Raw genomic sequence first — 19,110 nt, 5'->3', positions numbered from 1 at the left:
AGAAATGGAATATTCCGGGTGGATCGGAGAGGCCGTTTCGAGCTGCGGCAGACGGAAGGAAAGTCCCGAAGAGCCAGCGGTTAAACCGGGATAGAAACAAACCCAGATTTGATGATTGCAATGTGGGTTTGTTTTGAGACGGGGATGAGAGCGCAAACGACTCTCAGTGCATTCCTTATTCTCCCAAAATAGGTTTTAAGGCGCAGGGCCTGTCAGCTTTACGGCTAACAGCCTCCTCGTAAGCACTCAAAACATTTCATCCTCGACCACTGGTAGTCCTCGACTTACGACAGTTCATTTAGTGACCGTTCGAAGTTACGATGAGGTTGAAAAAAACTGCAGTGATTTGCTTAACGCCCGTGTCAAGAAAGACTGCAGAACGGGGCAGAGTTCATTTAACAACTGCCTCCCTTAGCAGTGGGGCTGCATTTTGGTCGTAAGCCGAGGACCACCCGTAACCCTGCGCGGTTTGGCCAGAGCACCCAGAACCGTTAAGAGGAAGGCTGGCAAACTTTCTGTTGTCGAGTGTTTGAAATGGCTCTTTGTGACTGAGTGCTTTGTCTGAGAGCGTCTGTCTGGCCAAGTGTTAAAAATTTCCAATGATGTTCTTAATATGTCAATTGTGCACTTCCTGTCGGCAATTGGCAAAGCACACAACTTGAGACGAAGGAGAAAAGAAACTGGCAAAGAAGGCAAAGTGCTGCAGTTTCCGGTCGTTCAGGGTGAAAATTGCATTCAGCACGGCTGGTCCTTATATTTTCTCTTTCCTTAAAAATACATAGAATAATCAAAGTGAAGAAGATCGGTTGCAGGAACTGGGAATGTCTAGTTTAATGAAAAGAAGGACCAAGGGAGACATAATAGCAGTCTTCCAATATCTCAGGGGCTGCCACAAAGAAGAACGGTGATCAACCTATTCTCCAAGGCACCTGAGGGCAGAACAAGAAGCAATGGGTGGAAACTAATCAAGGAGAGAAGCAACTTAGAACTGAGGAGGAATTTCCTGACAGTTAGAACAATGAATCAGTGGAACAGAAGTTGCCTCCAGAAGTTGTGAATGCCCCAACACTGGAAGTCTTTAAGGAGATGTTGGAAAGCCATTTGTCTGCTAGTTCCAAAATGGGCATGGGGGAGTGGAGGAGACGGGGGGGAAGCAGGGGGGGGCAAGCACGCATGCACAGGGGGGCGGGATGCATTGCATTGTGAGCACATATGTGCGTGCTGTTGCGCACGCACGTGCAATTTTGCCACAGGAGGACCAAAAGATTACCCATCACTGAAGTTTAATTCAATTTTAACTATATTTATGATTATTTGTAAGGTTTTTTAATTTGGTACCTGTACACCGCCCCGAGTCCCTTCGGGGAGAGGGGGCGGTCTAGAAATCAAATCAAATAAATAAATAAAAAATAAATAAAAGGCAAATACCACTCACTCATCACGAAATTTCCAGAACCGTAAAGGCTACAAACTTGAAATTTGGCACGTATGTGTCCTCTTGACTTCTAGGTGCTTGCTAGGAACGGACTTTTCGAAATGACCATCAGATCATTAGTATTTCTTATACAGTAATTAACACGCTTGCCAGTTGCCTTATATTAACACACTCTGATGCTAAGGAGTTAGACATTCTACTCCCCCACCCCACCTGAAAAGAGCTCTGTTCCAACTGCCTCACATTCCATTACCTCAGTTCAAACTGGCAGGCGTTCCACTCCTTCCCTCGGGAGTGGCCTGGGGACTCCTTACAGTACGAAACGTCGGTACCTCACAAAATTGTCTACGCCTTCCACCTATGGAACTGCTTCCAGACTCAAGGCAGCAGGATTGATGTTCCCTTATGTCAGTGATGGCAAACTTTTCTTGGCAAGGGGGGGGGGGGTCATGCGCAGGCATGCCATACCCATAATGCTATGTGTGCGACCCCCTCACTTTTGGCATGATTTTTTCGCCTTCCCCAGGCTCCAGAATCTTTTTAGGAGCCTGGGGAGGGTGAAAACAGGCTCCCCGCCCCGGACTCCCTCCGGAGGCCTCAGGAGCTTCCCTGAAGACTCCGGAGGGCAAAAAACAGACCTACAGGGAACATGGAAGTTTGGGAATGGTGACTTCTGGTTTGTCCGTATTTGTCCGTTTGTCTGATTTTAGACCTCCGAAGCCTTCAGGAGGCTGCCCTGAAGGCTCCGGAGGGTGAAAAACGGACCTATGGACAAACCGGAAGTTCATACGGCCATTGTTTGCCCTCCGGAGCCTTTAGGGAAGCCACCTGAAGGCCCCTGAAGGCTCTGGAGGGCGAAAAATGGCCTATGGGGAACCCGGAAGTTTGGGAATGGTGAGTTCCGGTTTGTCCGTAGGGCCGATTTTCGATCTCTGGGGCCTTCAGGGAAGCCTCCTGAAGGCTCCGGAGGGCGAAAAATGGCCATAAGAGCAAACCTGAAGTACGTTTCCAAAGTTCCGGTTTGCCTGTAGGGCGGTTTCTCGCGCTCCAGAGGCTCAAGGAAGCCTCCGGAGGGTGAAAAACAGCCTCAAAACAAGGCCGAAGTCAGTTGGCCAGCACACGCATGTTTGCTGACCAGCTCACAGGGCAGCACCTCTCATGCCCCAACAAATGGCTTCGCGTGCCACCTGTGGCACGCGTGCCATAGGTTTGCTATCATGCCCTTATGTGTTTCAATCACCGACCACCACTGAGCCAATTTCTCCGGCATAGCCCAATCACATGGTTTCGTCGCGAAGCACGGGCATCCAGCTAGTATTCTATATTGTTATTATTGTGGTTGGCCAACACAGAGCCAGCTTTAGACTGGATTTGACATTTTTACAAAGTATTCTGAGTAAACCTGCCTTTTGTAATTGACTGATTTTTGTCAATGCCCATGGTTGTCACACAGTCTGCCGGATGTTTAAACTGGATCTGGACATTTTTATCTGCCTCTGGAATCTTTCCCAGTGACCTGGGATGGGCAAATGTGGATGTTTGAGGAAGTCTGGCCGAAGGATGGAAGCTGCCTTTTGCAATTGACCAAAGGCGAATTTGTCAATGCCGGTGGTATTAGAATAGAAGAACTTCAACCAATTGGCATACATTAAAATGAAATTTTGTGGCCTGCAACTCTCAAAGGGTCTCCACCTCTAATATACACTACATAAACACGACAAAATAAATAAATACAAAATTATGCACATGTCCACATATATTCTACGACACAGAGAAACATCACAGTCTACTGTATTTTTCGGAGTATAAGACGCACCTTTTTCCCTCAAAAAAGAGGCTGAAAATCTGGGTGCATCTTATACACTGAATACAGCATTTTTGGCCTCCCGAAGCCCCGCCCTCTTCACCAAAATGGCCGTGCATAGCCTTTAGGAGGCTTCCAGATAGCTCCTGGGGGCTGGGGAGGGCAGAAAAGAGCAAGAAATGGGCCTTTTTTGCCCCCCCAGCCCCCAGCAGCACTCTATAAGCCTCCATAAGGCTAGGCATGCAATTTTTTTGACAAAAAACTTTTTTTTTGTTTTTGGGAGGTTTGCAGAGTGCAAAAACTTTTTTGTTTTCCTTTTGGAAAGCTCTTTAACTGATTGATGAGAATTAGATTGATCAAGTGCTGTGCCAGCAGAAACAAAGTCTTAGGTGCTGCAGATTGTCAGCAATTTCCTTCTCCAGCACATGGATAAATACACCTGGAAACATCTACCTACCTACCTACTCTCCCTCCCTCCCTCCCTACCTATTGCATTTCTTTCTCTCTCTCTCTCTCTCTCTCTCTCCCTCCCTCCCTCCCTCCCTCCCTCTACCTCCTACCTACTCATTCTCTCTCCCTACCTATCTATTTCTCTCTCTCCTCCTCCTCCTCCTCCTCTATCTACCTACGTACTTACCTATTCTCTCTCTCTCTCTTTCCCTACCTATCTACTGTATTTCTCTCTTTTTCTTTCTCTCTATTTCTCTACCTACCAAACTACCTACTCTCTCTCCCTACCTATCTACTATATTTCTCTTTCTATTTTTCTATCTCTATCCCTCTACCTACCTACCTACACTCTCTCTCCCCCTACCTACTAGATTTCTCTCTCTCTCTCTCTCTCTCTCTCTCTATCCCTTTATCTACCTACCTACCTAACTACTCTCTCTCTCCCTACCTAACTAATGTATTTCTCTCTCTTTCTCTCCCTCTTCTCTATCAACCTACCTATCTTTTTTTTTTTTAAATTGCCTCTTCAAAACCTTGGTGCGTCTTATACTCCGAAAAATATGGTAGTTCGGATGTATCCATGTACATGGTGAGAAAAACGAATCTTGTGCGTTTACCAGACGGATGGCCTAGGGAACAAAGCTGTTACAGAATGTGGAAGTCCTTCTAGAAATACTTCGAAACCCCCTCCCAGAGGGGAGTAATAGAAACAGAGACTGTGAAGTGGGTGTGCGGGGTCTCTAACAGTGCTTTGAGCTCTAAGCACATAGCGCTTACAAGCAGTCTTCTAAATAACGGGAAGTGAGTTTCCTATAATCTCAGCTGTCCCCACCACTCTCTGTAGGGACTTTCTATCTGAGGCACTGCAACTACCAAGCCAAACAGGGATACGGTTTGTGAAAACGCTCTCAATTGTGCCTTTGTAAAAAGTGGCCAGGACAGAAGGAGAAAGATGTGCTCTCCTCATCCGAGACGCAGGAACTGCAGACGCTGGTTTGCGCGCTTCACTAAGAAGGATGTGTGGATGTTCATTATTATTGTTGTTGGTCATATAGCGAGTTGTTTAGTCTGGATTTGGCCTTTTCATACACTTATTGAGTCCTTCCCAAGGACCTGGGAGAGGCCAGATGTGGATGATGGATGGGTGCTCAAAATCTCGTCACAGGATGGAAGTTGCTCCAAGTCAAGCTGCCTTTTGCAATTGACTGATGGGGTTTTTGTCAATGCCGACGGTGGTTATTAGGGTTTGCCACACAGTCAGCCAGATGTTCATGTTGGATTTGGCATTTTTGTCCATCTGCTGAGACTTTCCCAAGGACCTGGGAGAGGCCAGATGTGGAGGTTTGATGGTGTTAGAGCTACCCTCGCAGAATGCAAGCTGATCTGAGTAAAGCTGCCTTTTGCAATTGACTCATAGAGAGTTTTTCAATGTCAAATATAACAAATAATATACTCCAGGTAGTTCTCGACTTACAACCACAGTTGACCCCCAGATTTCTTGTTGCTAAGGGAGACATTTGTTAAGTGAGTTTTGCCCCCATTTTACGACCTTTCTTGCCACTGTTGTTAAGTGAATTGGTGCAGTTGATAAGTTAGTGACTGGGTTGTTTCGTCAGTGGGGGAAGCCAGGCTAGTGATGTTGCTTGTCAGAAGTCGCAAAAGGGGATCACGTGACCCCGGGATACAGCGACCGTCATAAGTATCAAGCATCTGAATTTTGCTCATGTGACCATGGGGATGCTGCAACGGGCGTAAGTGTGAAAAATGGCCATAAGTCACTTTTTCTAATGCAGCTGTAACTGAACGGTCACTAAATGAATTGTATGTTTTGAGGACTACGTGTATTAATCCGTGATGATTTGAAAGTGGTGGTTAATCCCGCCTTTTAGAGCAGGTAGAGAAATCAGAGTGAAAATACGATCTTGGAGGGATATCAGGGGGATTCATAAAACAAACGAACCAAAATTAAAGTAGTCAAGATTTTGGATGGAGCAAAAAAATAAATAACTCTCAAGATTCTTGTTTAGAGCTCTTGGGTTGGGCTGTAATCTCTGGACAGCCATTAGGGGGTAGTGAAGAGGTTCAGAACAGCTGAACTCTGGCGCCCTCTCCTGGTCACCTGGAGTCTTGCGGCCCAGATTGGCAAAATGGGTCCTTTTTTCTGGCTAAAGTGGATTTGCAACGGTTTTTGGGTGCCATTATAACTTTGGTCACTAAACAAATGGTTGTAAGTCGAGGACTGGCTGTTATGATTGAAACAGTTTATAGAGCTTTATAAGTCTGCCTATCAGATCTTGATTACGATGAGCGACCAGAATCAAAAGTGTGGAAGTGTAAGTAATTTTAAAAGCTAAAACTGTAAAGTATAGCTAGTCTCAACTTACGACAGTTCACTTAGTGACCGAAGTGACAACGGCGCTGAAAAAAGGGGCTGAGGACCATTTTTCCACACTGAATGACCGTTGCAACCCCCTCGTGGTCATGTGATCCACATTTGGACGCTTGGCAACTGACTCGTATTTATGACGGTGGCAGCGTCCCCGGGGGCCACGCCATCCCCTTTTGCGACCTTCCGAAGAGCAAAATCCGTGGGGAAAGCCAGATTCGTTTAACAGCTGTGGCAAGAGAAGTCGTAAAACGGAGGAAAATTCACTTGATTGTCTTGTTTAGCGACAGAAACTGCCATCGTAAGTCAAGGACTATCTAGAGAAGCGCTGAATAGTTTTCAAAAGGACACCAAGTTTAAAATAACAAAGAGAAATCCATTTTCCAGCCTCCTGGGGGGGGGGGGCAGGGGGGTGTCTTAAGGGTGTCTTAAATTGCCAGCTGTGTTTTTCCAGGCCATCAAGATAAGGGGACATTCTTGGGTGGAATCACCTTTTGACCAGCTGCTCCTGCTGACCTCTCCGCCTCTCCGGCCAAGCGCCTCGGCCAAAGGGCAGCAGATGACCGGCTCTAGGGCAGGGCCAACTTCCTGTCTGGCCCTGGGCCTCCAGCCAGGTTGTCTTCTGCTCCCGAGGACCAGCTGCCTCCATGCCCAGCGGGCTGCTCAGGCGAGGGTCCTTGGGCCAGCTGGGGAGTGGGCTCTTGAAGGTGGGGGAGAAGTGCCTGGCGTTATTCGGGGTGGGGGGCGCAGGTGTAGGGCAGGAAGCCGTGGATCCTGAGGGTGTGGCCAGCTAGTTGGGAGGGGACCTGCAGGAGTTTGGCCCATCCACAGTGACCCCTCCTTGCATCGCTTAGAGCCCCTCCGTTTTGGGTCTGTGGGCTTTTTCTCACAATTCAGTTTCAATTGCTCATGAGTCCCCTTCCCCCAGCCCCACCATTCCTCCTCCTCCATCCTCCTTTCTCTCCCTCCTGCTCCTCCTCCTCCCTGCAAACCCCACTCCCTTCTAGCCCTGATGATGTTCCCTAGTTGGGTCATGAAAGGTCTGCAACAAAATAAACAAGCTCAGAGAGCCCCAAGGACCCCACTTTCTTCTTCTTCTTCTTCTTCTTCTTCTTCTTCTTCTTCTTCTTCTTCTTCTTCTTCTTCTTCTTCTTCTTCTTCTTCTTCTTCTTCTTCTTCTTCTTCTTCTCCTCCTCCTCCTCCTCCTCCTCCTCCTCTCCTCCTCCTCCTCCTCCTCTTCCTCTTCTTCTTCTTCTTCCTCCTCCTCCTCCTCCTCCTCCTCCTCCTCCTCCTCCTCCTCCTCCTCCTCCTCCTCCTCCTCCTCCTCCTCCTCACAAACCCCACTCCTTTCTAGCCCTGATGATATTCCCTAGTTGGGTCATGAAACATCTGCAACAAAACAACCAAGCTCAGAGATCCCCAAGGACCCCACAGTTGTCTTCGTCTTCTTCTTCTTCTTCTTCTTCTTCTTCTTCTTCTTCTTCTTCTTCTTCTTCTTCTTCTTCTTCTTCTTCTTCTTCTTCTTCTTCTTCTTCCTCCTCCTCCTCCTCCTCCTCCTCCTCCTCCTCCTCCTCCTCCTCCTCCTCCTCTCTTGATGAGCCAAGCCAACGGGGAAGCCAGATTCAATTAACAACCCTATTACCCACTTAGCAACTGCAGCGATCCACAACTGCAACTATGGCAAGAAAGGTCATAAAATTCACTGAACTCCCTTAGCAACAGAAATTTTGGACTCGGTTGTGGTCGTAAGTCGAGGATTTGCCTGTAACAAATTAACGGGAAACATAAGCAGGATGCATGGATGTTGTTGGTTCAGGCTGTGCAGAGATTCAAGTCTTAATTTTTATATACCGTTTTAATATTCTACTCCGGATGGATGGATAGGCATGTAGGTAGAGAGAGATGATATAGACAGACAGACAGACAGACAGACAGACAGATGAAAGAGAGAGAGATAAAATATAGATAGATAAAAGAGATAGATAGATAGATCGATATAGAGATTAGATAGACAGAGAGACAGAGATCTATCTATCTATGAGAGAGAGAGGGGGGGAGGCTGGCCGGCCGGCCATCTATTGGGTGCGGGGGCTTCTGGGCTGGAGGGGGTGGGTGGGTCAGCCCAGCCTCTCCTGTCTCCCCTAAATGGGGGATCATGATTGAACAAACTCACCCAGGCTGCCTTTTAGGGACCCTCTTCCCCCCACATCCCTCATGTGCCCCCCACTCCCCCCTTGCTCCAGAACCCTCAGTCCAAGAATTTAGGAAAGAAGAAAAAGAGCTGGATGGAGCCCCCCCCTCCCAACCCCTGCTTCCCCCCCTTTCCTTTTCTTCCTCGCAATCCGCCTGCCAGCTGTCTTGGGAAGAGAGTTGGGGTGTGTGTGTGTTTGTGGGGTGCAATCTTGCGTCCAGGCATGGCAGGATCCAGACTCCCTTGGAGGGAGGGGCTCCCCATCTTCTCTACTTTGGGGTGGGGGTTCCATACTCCCAACTCTCTTGGCTGGCTCTGCCTGGGCATTTCCTTGCTGATGGGGAGGGTGCCAGCCAGGGAAGGAGCCGTGGGTATTTCCCCACCCCACCCCACCCCCGTGGGGGGCATCTGGGAAGCCGAAATGACTAAGGGCCCCATCCGGAAGGCAGCAGAGTTGGACCAAGTCGAGAGGAGGTGCAGGAATTCCTACCTCCCTACTCACTGCCTACACAACTTTGCCAACTCTTACTAATGCCCGCAGGGAGGGGCGCCTTGTAGTAGGGAACATAGGGCACTCCTGTCTGAGACAGGGAGTCCTCGGGCTTATCACCCCTCGTTTAGTGACCATGCAAGATTACGATGGCCCTGAAAAAAACCCCAACTTAGCGCCGTTTTTGACTCTTATGACCGTTTGTAGCTCCACATTTCTCTTGTTATGATGGAGTTTTGCTCCATGTGACGTCTTCCCACCATCGTTAAGTGAATCCCGGCAGTCGTGAAGTTAGGAACATGGTTGTTAAACGAATCTCGCTTTCCCTGTGGGCTTCGCTGGACAGGGGGTTGCTAGAAGACACACTCACGCGATTGAAATTTGGACACTTGGCCTCTGACTCACATCTACGACGGTCACAGCATTTCCTGGCTCACTCAATTCCCCGTTCTTGTGACCCCCCCCCCGCCCGCCCGGCAAAGTCCACGGGGAAAGCCAGATTTGCTTAACGGCCGCATTCCTGACTTCCCGACTGCCGGGATTCACTTAACGACGGTGGGAAGAAAGGTGGTAAAATGAAGCAAAATTCACTCTAACCAGTGTTTTGCTTATAACAGTAGAAACGAGGGTCTCCGTTGAGGTTGCGAGTCAAGAATAAAAGTGTCCAACGTTGGAAATGCGATGCATAAATTAAGTGCCTGTTTGCAAAATCAAAAGTTAATTGACGTAAAATGAAGTACCTTTGCACAGCACTCGAAGGCAATTAAAAAACATAGGAGGTTGTGTAGAAAACTAAAAGTGCAATCCATCCACCCATCAATTTCCAAAATAAAGAAATGCCCGTGTCTAAAATTGGAAATTGAGTAAATAAATAAGAAAATGCACTTCCCGTCCGGCCTCAAACCTTCCCCAGCCCTTCTTGAACTCTTTGTCTGGAATGGTCTCGGGCCGTGATGGCGAACAGATGGCGAACGCATGCCAGTGGTGGCACCCAGAGGCATCTCCGTGGGCACGTCCACCGTGGCAGCTGACCTTCTGCTTTCCAGCATGGGTGCATGCCTGCCAGCCAGCTGGTCTTCTTCGCACACGCTGGAGTGCTGGAAACCCCAAGGCCAGGTGACCGGCACACACACGCGCACTGGCCAGCTGGCCTTCGGTGTCTGGTGCTTTGGCACGCAGGTGCCCCTTTCCAATTTGGGCACTCAGTGCCGAAAAGGTTTTCCATCCCTGGTATAGGGTCTCCTAGAGAGGGGGTTGGACTAGAAGGCCACCAGGGTCCCTTCTAACTTTGTCCTTTCTTCCTTCCCTCCCTCCATCCTTCCTCCCTAACTTCCTCCCTCCCTTCTTCCTTCCATTCTCTCATTCTCTGTCCCCCTCAATTCCTTCCTTCCCTCTGTCCCTCCTTCCTTCCTTCTTTCCTTCCTTCCTTCCTTCTTCCCTAACTTCCTCCCTCCCTAACATCCTTCCTTCCCTCCCTTCTTCCTTCTATTCTCTCTTTCTCTTTGTCCCCCTCAATTCCTTCTTTCCCTCCTTCCTTCCTTCCTTCCTTCCATTTCTTTCTTTCTCTCTCTTTCTTTCTTTCCTTCTTCCCTTCCTCCCTCCCTCCCTCCCTCCCTCCCTCCCTCCCTCCCAAAAAGAGGCTTTTAAAGAAGAGACAGCCATTCCTCTGAAATGGTGCAGGGCTTCCTGCTTCAGGAGGGGTTGGACTAGAAGATCTCTTAAGGTCCCTTCCAACTCTTGTTATCCTGTTAGTTGTGGGTGCTCCAACACCGGAGGTCTTTTAAGAAGAGACTGGGCAGCCATTCATCCGAAATGGTATATAGAGTCTCCTGCTTGAGCAAGGGGGTTGGACTAGAAGACCTCTAAGGCCCCTTCTACCTCTGTTATTCTCACGGTTTTGGGTGCTCCATCATTGCCGCTTTTAAAAAATGGACTGGGCCGCCATTTGTCCGGAAGGGTAGAGGGGCTCCTAATTGAGCAGGGGGTTGGTCTAGAAGACCTCCAGGGTCCCTTCCCACACTGCTAGGTTTGCTATTGCAGTCTCCAAAGAGGCTCTTACAAGGCCTTGCAAGGAAGGCTCTGCTCGGAGGGGCAGGCAAAAAAACCCCTCCCCTTGTCTGTCCTGTCCCCCTCCCTCTCTTTTGCCCCATCCGCTGAGCTCTGTCGTCTTCTGCAACCGGCCGATGGGCGCAGGGCCACCGTCTGTTCCTCCGTGGTCGTCTGCCTCCCTCCTTCCCTCTTCCCGAGATGGGTGATAAGGATTCCTTAACCACTTAATGAGCTGGAAGCCAGGAGGCCTCCTCCCACCGCAGGAGCCCAGGTGCGCCAGTAGTTTTGACAGGTAGAGCCAAGCAGGCCCGCCCTGCCCCCCCCTCCCCTCCTCGCCCAGAGACAGGTATATAAGTGAATCCACGGGGAGGGCGAGAGGCACACTCAAGCGTCACTCAAGCGTCTCCCAAGCGCCTAAGTGGCATCACCCATTGGGGGGGGGGTCTCTGGTTGGGTTTGGTCTCTTTTGTTTTTTGGGGGTGGGGGTGGGCTGGTGGGACCTAGATCCACCCTGGAGCCGGAAGAGAGGACAGCTGCCCTGCTTAATCTGACCGCTAACATGTTGTACCTGGAGAATAATCCTCCGACCCAATACAATGAGGTAAGGGGCGCTCTGTGGAACGCAGAAATGTCCTCCCCCCCCATCACCACCACTTGGAGACCCCCAAATTTGTCTCTCCCAAAGGCGCTTCTGTCCTCCACCTCCCCAGGAATCTGGCTTTGAAAATCTCCTTTATTCTTCACTTTTTACGCTCTCTTTCAAGGAGACTCCAAACCCTGCAAAGGTCCTTCTCTAAATTTCCTCCCCCACCCTCCTTTTTTTTTTTTTGCACTTTTTGGCTAACTCTAATTGAGACCCCAATCTGGATTTCCCCCAAAGGTCCTTCTCCAAATTTCCTTTTTTACATTTTTCGGCTAACAGTAAAGGAGACCCCAAACTGAATTCCTCCCAAGTTTCATTCTTCTCTAAATTTCCTCCCATGTTGCACTTTTTCGGCTAATTTTAAAGGAGAACCCCCCCCCCCCAACTTGATTCTTCCAAAGGTTCAACTCTTAAATTTCTTCTCTTGCACTTTTCTCCGAACTTTGAAGACGAGACCCAAACATTTCCTCCAAACTTGCTTCTCCCCGACCTTCTCACGGATGGAAGCTCCAAAATGTACTTTTTTCCCCGCTTTTTCTCCAAACTTACTCCCTTCAAAGTGCTTCTTCTGTCCCCCGGCCTGTGCATTGATAGGGACCCGAATCATCTCTAAAATTTCCCTTTTTGCACTCTCTCTAAAGAAGACCCCAAAACTCGACTCCCCCAAAGCTGCTTGATCCGGACTGAGTTGGTCGGGCTTTGTTTTTGTCCTGTTGTTGTGCTTGACACCCTGGCTGTGATTTGTCATCCGTCCTTAGCAGAATAACTGTCTGGCTGGGGAAAGAAACACCCTCAATGCAAACACTTCTCGCTTTCCACAAATGAGCCACTTTTGTCTGTGTTGACTGTTAAACCATTGTAATTTTTTTTCCTGGGCGGCAGGAGAGACGTAACGCATAGCTGCGGTGGAGAAGCGCATCGCACAGAGTTGTGACGCTTTGTGGGGGTGGGTGGGACGGGGGACATGCTGAAAAACTTTGGCTCGAAATGGGAGTTGGAATTGAGCGGAGGGACCCTGGGTTTTGCGCAAACCCACTCGGTTTTTCTGCATCCGAAGCAAGAAATGTCTCTCCAGCAACAATCTGCGGCTTGTTTCAGCTAAACAATCAATATAGCTGAAGTTTGTGTGTGTGTGTTTGTGTGTGCATAGCATCACCTGAATTCCCAAAGGTCTGAGGTGCAAAAGAGCTGGTTTTTGGAGAGGGTTAAGTCTCGGACAGATGCAAACTTTGGGGGGCTCTTGCGTGGCCCTTGTAGAAAAGGGTTTGGTGCAGGTTGCATCTCCTGCCCAGGAACTGAGATGCCATTCCTAAAAGCAGAGGATAAATCTTGATTCTTTGCTGAAAGCCAAGATTTCAACCCTGGGATTGTTTGTTGCCAAGGGCTCATTCCTGCAGCGAAACCCACTTGGGAAAGTGGCAGTTGGGCACCTGTGATCCTTGCTGGGGGGGGGGGGGAATGTCTTGAAGGAAGAGAATCACTCAACCGTGCCCCTCCCCAAAAGGTCCTTTTTCAAAAGACCTTAACCTTTGGAGACAACCGTGACCTGGATGAGTAAGAATCTCCATAGACGCTCGATCTTGGTCAACTGCCCCGCTGGCTAAATGTTCCAAGTTTCATGTGCCAGTCTGGACCGTAGAATCCCAAGATCGACCCAACCCAGGATTCCGGCTTTCCAAAGCTGGCTAGCTTCTTTGTTTGCTGGTGATTTTGGCGTTCAGCTCATCCACAAAATGGAGGCGCCGTGGCAGGGGCCTATCCTGCCCAATGGGAGCAGATTTTGCTAGGTGCAGCGTTCATTCTGGGGGCCCGGGGATCCTTCCAGACACGGTTGGGTCTTGAGGGACCCGTTTGGCGTTGAGGGATCTGGCTAGTCTTGAGTGGAGCCCTCATGCTTACTTCTCCTAGATCTTCGGCTGTGTTTCTGTTCACCAGGTTTTGTGCTCTCCCCCTCTCCCTTTCCCTTTCTCCGTGGCCTGGGTGAAAGGAATCCCTCTGAAAGCGATCTACTGGATCATCTTTCGGGGCTGGAGAAAAGCTTTGCTAATTCTCCCTGGACGCGTCTCCACCTGTCCGGCTTGACAGCTCGCTCCTTCACACACTTTGAAAGGTTTGCAGGCATCACAATTCCCTTTCTCGCAAAAGCTGCGTGCTTCCTTTGAACTTGGCGTTTGTGTAGTTTGTCCTCGTCTCGGTGGGTCTCCCGACTTCCCCCTACGAGATCATTTTTTTTCTCCCCCTTTAAAAACAAAAAAAAGACAACTACTCGCTCCGTTTTCCTCCCCCTCTGATGTTTAATTATCCATAATTAAACAAGAAAAGCAGTTTGGCGGATTTAAGAAAATTATACGGCGGAGGGAACAGTGGAGGAGCATGCTGCTATTTTGCATGGGTTTGGCCCGGACGCCTCATTCTTTGCAAGGTGGTGGTGGTGGTGGTGGGAAATCTTAATTCTGGGCCTCTGGCATCGTTCCAGCATCTCTGACAATGGGGGCCCGGAGGCCCCACCAGCAGGGCCCCCAAATGTTAAATCGGATCCCTAGCCTGCTTCCTAAAGACGTTTTTTCAAATGTCCTAAAATTTTGCAGGATTTCTGGGCCCTTCGAAGGCTCTGGAGAAATCCAAAGTTTTTGGGATGGGTAAATGAAGCGCCAGAAGCCAAGACACATTGCGCCAGTCTTTGGAGATTGCAATGTAGCAGAGGAAAGCGGGCGGGAGGCGCATGGTTCCCCCCACCCCCTGCTCCTCCTCCTCCCCATCCCCCCCCCGAGTTTCTTTTTCGCAACCCACTGCATCGTTTCTCCATTTCGCTCCTTCCCAGCTCCCAGCGCCTGGTGCGCACCGCCCAGCCTCTTGTGCAAAGCCTTTCCAGAACTTTCTCCACGCGGCACATCCCAAGGGCGCCTAGTCTTTGGGATGTCCGCGTTGGAAAGTCTTGAGCTGCCCCGGGGCCAGTGCCCAGGAACCGGCTCGGGGGCACGCTTGCCCTCTGTGACCCGGGTTGCAAACCATCTGCTGACGTCAGGATGGGCGACGCGAGGCAGACGGTGGCTGTTGTCTCGGTTCCTGACTCACCCGGCGCATCGCGTCAGCTCCCCGAGGGGGGAACACGGGGCGTGGACCACTGAACTGGGTGACCCCCCCACCCCCAAGACGTGGAAGGGGTGGTTAGGCAAGGCAGTGGCAGCCGGGTGCTGAGTCGGCTGTTTGGACAGGAAGCCTGGAGGTCGTCTCTCTGGCACATGGACGCATGGCTGGAGCATCGGTGCTTCTCGTGGCATCCATGCGCTGCGGTTTTGACTCTTTTGGCTGCCGAGAAGGATTTTTGTAAAGGGGTTCAAGGATGTCAGGGCAGGAGGGAAGGATCTTGTGCGCATAACGCTCTAAACACAATTGCACAACTAGTCCTCGACTTACAACCGTTTGTTTAGTGACAGCCTGAGGTTACAGCGGCTCTGAAAAAAAAAGTGACAAGCAGGAGAAGACCTTTAAGAGCAACATGAGGGTTTATTTTGGGGGCGCAAGAGCTCATTGTGGGACTGAAGGAGGCCTAAAAAACAAGGGCTCCTTGGCTCACGACGGTTGAGTGACCGAAGTTACAAGCGCACTGAAAAAAAGGGACCAGAAGCCATTTTTCACACTTAATGACCGTTCCAACATCCCCGTGGTCACGGGAGCAAAACACTTGGCAACTGGTGTGTACTTATGACGGTTGCAGCGTCCCCCGTGATCACTCGTTCCCCTTTTGCGACCAGCAAAGTCAACGGGGAAGCCAGATCCACTTAATGACCGTGTGACTAACTTAACTGCAGCGATTCACAACTGTGGCAAGAAAGGTTGTAAAATGGGGCAAAACTCACTGAGTTAGTATCTTACTCAGCAGTGGAAATCTGGGCCTCAATTGCTGTCGTAAGTCGAGGACTTATTTGAGGGTTTCGGGGGAGACACGGTTCTTGCTTTTTAAGTGGTCAAAGAGTTTTCTTTTTAAACGCACCCCAGTCTTCTTTCTGGCCCAGGGATCAAACCAACCCGCCATTTTCAGGGGTTACACCTCCGCATATTTCATCTAAAGCAACTCCTCGACTTATGACCATAATCGAGCCCAGAATTTATGTTGCTCAGCGAGAACATTTTTTGATGTGAGTTTTGTCCCATTTTACGACCATTCGTGCTGCACTTGTTAAGGGAATTCCCGCAGTTGTTAAATGGGTAACATGGCCGTTAAGTGAATCCAGCATCCCTGTTGGCTTTTCTCGTCAGAAGGTCGCAAAAGGGGAAATCACGTGAGCCGATGACGCTGCCACCCGTCATAAATACGTCCGAATTTTGATTACACGACCACGGGGAGGCCGCAGCAGTCGTTAAGCGTCATTTCGGATGGTTACTAAATGAACTCTTGTAAGTTGAGGGGTGAATGGGTTCAAATTTGCAAAAATGATGCCTCTGGTTTAACTTCCGGTGACTTCATGTTCTCTTGCAACTTTACTTTGAGTGGCTTCCTTGCCCTCTTCTTTCCTTCCCTGTCTACAGCCCTGGGGATTTCCTTGTGGCCTCCCATCCATGGACTAAGCACAAAGCTCCTGGTGGGAGGGGCTTCCCCTTGGAATATGCAAAGGGAAATGGCAGCCCCTTTGCCAAGACCTGCATCTCTCAACTTGGGGCACTCAGAGAGGGGTGGGCTTCAACTCCCAGAATCCCCCATCCAGCATCCTACCTGCTTTGCATATGTTAATGAGCACTCAGAAAATCTGGCCTTGATTTCTCGGGTTAAAGCTGAGATTCTCAATCTTGGGTGGGGGTGGGGGTCGGAAGATAGATGGACTTCAACTCCCAGAATCCCCCATCCAGCATCCTACCTGCTTTGCATATGTTAATGAGCAGAGCACTCAAAAATTATGGTCTTGTTTTCTTTAGATTAGAGCTGAGAGTCTCAATCTTGGGGGTTTGGAAGATGGGGGGACTTCAACTCCCAGAATCCCCCAGCCTGCATCCTTCCTGCTTTGTTAATGAGCATATGTTAATGAGTAGAGCACTCAAAAATTCTGGCTTTGCTGGATTGGAGCTGAGAGTCTCAATCTTGGGGGTTTGGAAGATGGGGGGACTTCAACTCCCAGAATCCCCCTGCCAGCCAACAGAGCAGGAAATGGGCAGAGTTGATCCCATGCTGCCATCTTGCTGAGCTGTTGGCAGCCGATGCTGATGCCCCATGCAGAAGGCGGTGGGCATTCCAGCTTTTGCACCCTGATCCTGCCAGAGGCAAGGTTGCACCATGCTCTGCGCATGGTTGAGGTTGCACAATCCGATCTTCGGCGCTGAGAACACAAAGAACCGCGCCTAGGGAAACGTAGCAGCTGGTTGGAAAACCCTGGGAATATTGCAGAATACAGGTAGTCCTTGATTTACGACCACAATGGAGACCAGTGTTTCCGGTTGGGGTTGCGCAATCCGACCTTCGGCGCTGAGAACTGGAGACCAGTGTTTCCGTTGTTAAGTAGATTTTGCCCCATTGTACGACCTTTCATGCCACAGTTGCTAAGTGAATCACTGCAGTCGTTAAGTCATTCACATGGTCATTAAGTGAATCTGGCTTCCCCGTTGACTTGGCTTGTCAGAGGGTTGCAAAAGGGGATCACATGATCCTGGGACACTCCGACCGTCATAAGTACGAGTCAGTTGGCAAGTGTCTGGATTTTGATCACGTGAGCATGGAGATGGTGCAACGGCCATAAGTGTGAAAAAGTGGTCGTAAGTCCCTTTTTTCAGTGCCGTTGTAACTTTGAATCATCACTAAACAGTTGTATTTTAGGCTTTCTGCTTTTAAGTCCCATAATGAGGTTTTGCGCCCCCCAAATAAACTCGACTGTTGCTTTAAAGTTCCTTTTCCAGGCCGGCCGGACTCCACACCCCATCTTCCACAACAAGCGTGACCTGTTGAGCGTGCTGGCTGGAAGGGATGGGATAGCCAGTCTTAAAAAGTTTTCGGAGAGATGTTTTTTGGCTTGCTTATAAGATGAGATAACTTTTATTGTCCCTTTTTTTCCTGTGAACACACCTTAAAAAAGAAAAGAAAATTTAGGAGAATTGCACAGGAATTAATTCTGCAAGGAAGGGGGAAGGGGAGGCAAACCCCGGGGGCACAGGGAGGCCTGCCTGCCTGTTTCCGGAGAAAGGCTGGTGTGTGTGTGTGGTGTGTGTGTATTTGTGTGTATAGGTTAGTGTTATCTGTTCCTTGGTTGTGAGAGATGGATTTGCTCACAGGAAATTGCAAGTCCTGGGAATGAACAGAGGGAAGGATTTCCATCTGGGAAGGTCCCCCGTTAGTACTAAGTCTCTTGCTGGGTATCTGATTGATTGGTTGGTTGATTGGATGATTGGTTGGTTTGTTTTGTTGGTTGACTGGTTGGTTGGTTGATTGGTTGAATGATTGGTTGGTTTGGGTGGTTGGTTGGTTTGGGTTTGTTTGTTTGGGTGGGTGGGTTGGTTGGTTGGTTGGTTGGTTGGTTGATTGATTGGATGTTTGATTGATTGATTGGTTGGTTGATAGGTTGGTTGGTTGAGTGCCAGGTCCTGGTTGATAGATTTTCTCCAGATGAAATGTCCCCAATCTGGTCCTTCTGGTTTTCTAAGATGCATCCATCACCACCATAACAGTCCATCTTCTTTGATGCTTCTCCTTCCACCTTTCCCAGCATGACACGCTTCTCAGTGGAGCTGGTCTTTGGATTGATTGATTGATTGATTGATTAATGCATCATGTGCCATCACGTCAGGGTCAACTTTTCACCACCATAACTCAGTTGATTTTATTTGATGATGGTTGCCCTCTTCTTCTCTTTCCTTCCACTTTTCCCAGCATGATGGACTTCTCAAAGGAGCTGGTCTTTGCATTGATTGATGTTTTAATGCTATCAGATCTGTGCTGACTCTTAGCAGCCAAAAGAATAGAGGTTCTCCATGGCTGATCTGTCTCCAGCCTGGTCCTTCAAGTCTCCCAACGGTCGTCCCATCACTGCTGTAACTGAGTTCATCTTCTTTGCTTCTGGTTGTCCTCTTCTTCTTCTCTTTCCTTCCACCTTTCCTAGCATGATGGACTTCTTAAACAGTTGGTTTTTGCATTGATTGATGAATTGATTAAATAGATAAGTGTTGGTCTTCTCCAGATGATCTGTCCCCAAATTAACAGAACAACAAAGATCTTGGAGGTCTTTTAATCCAATTATCTGCTCCTGAAATTGGTCCTTCAGGCTTTACAACGGCTCTCCCACCACTGGTGTAACTGGGTCCACTTTGTTTGTTGGTGGTTGTCCTCTTCTTCTCTTTCCTTCCACCTTTCCCAGGATAATGGACTTCTGAAAAGAGTTGAGTCTTGCATTGATGAACTGATTGATCAATTGATTAGGTGCCATCAATGTCGCCTGTCAGCAACCACATGGATAGGTTTTCCCCAGGATGATCTGGTCCTCAAACTGGTCCCTTATGACCTTCAATGGGTCACTCATTGGCACTGTAGTTGAGTCCTTCTACCTTCCTGAAAGTCATACTTCCTCCTTTCCCAGTACCGGAGTCTTCTCCAGGAAACTGAACCTTCCATAAGGTGTTCAAAGTTGGAGTATTTGAGTCTGGTCCTTTTGCCTTGAGTGAGAATTCTTGGTTGGTTGTTTT

General features: G+C 49.1%; 1 protein-coding gene across 8 annotated transcripts in view; it reads left to right on the top strand.

The window, feature by feature from the left end:
• The window catches only part of TP63 (tumor protein p63), a gene marked incomplete at its 3' end in the record, with an annotated part of 126,860 nt that overhangs the window by 14,115 nt on the left and 93,635 nt on the right, over positions 1-19,110 (top strand). For 4 of the 8 annotated variants that reach the window (XM_081956066.1, XM_081956065.1, XM_081956068.1 and 1 more), the window contains exon 1: positions 11,287-11,406. The exons of the other annotated variants lie outside the window; for them this stretch is intronic. In XM_081956066.1, coding sequence (XP_081812192.1) covers positions 11,365-11,406 — 42 coding nt within the window. In that variant the 5' untranslated portion in view covers positions 11,287-11,364. Of the gene's footprint in view, positions 1-11,286; positions 11,407-19,110 lie in introns of those variants that run through there. 8 annotated transcript variants of the gene reach the window in all.

The sequence above is a fragment of the Natrix helvetica genome (genome assembly GCF_964273705.1).
Source record: "Natrix helvetica genome assembly, chromosome: 5".
In the NCBI taxonomy this organism is placed as follows: domain Eukaryota; kingdom Metazoa; phylum Chordata; class Lepidosauria; order Squamata; family Natricidae; genus Natrix; species Natrix helvetica.
The sequence above is the reverse complement of the archived record's forward strand: the minus strand, read 5'-3'. Positions and strand labels throughout refer to the sequence as shown.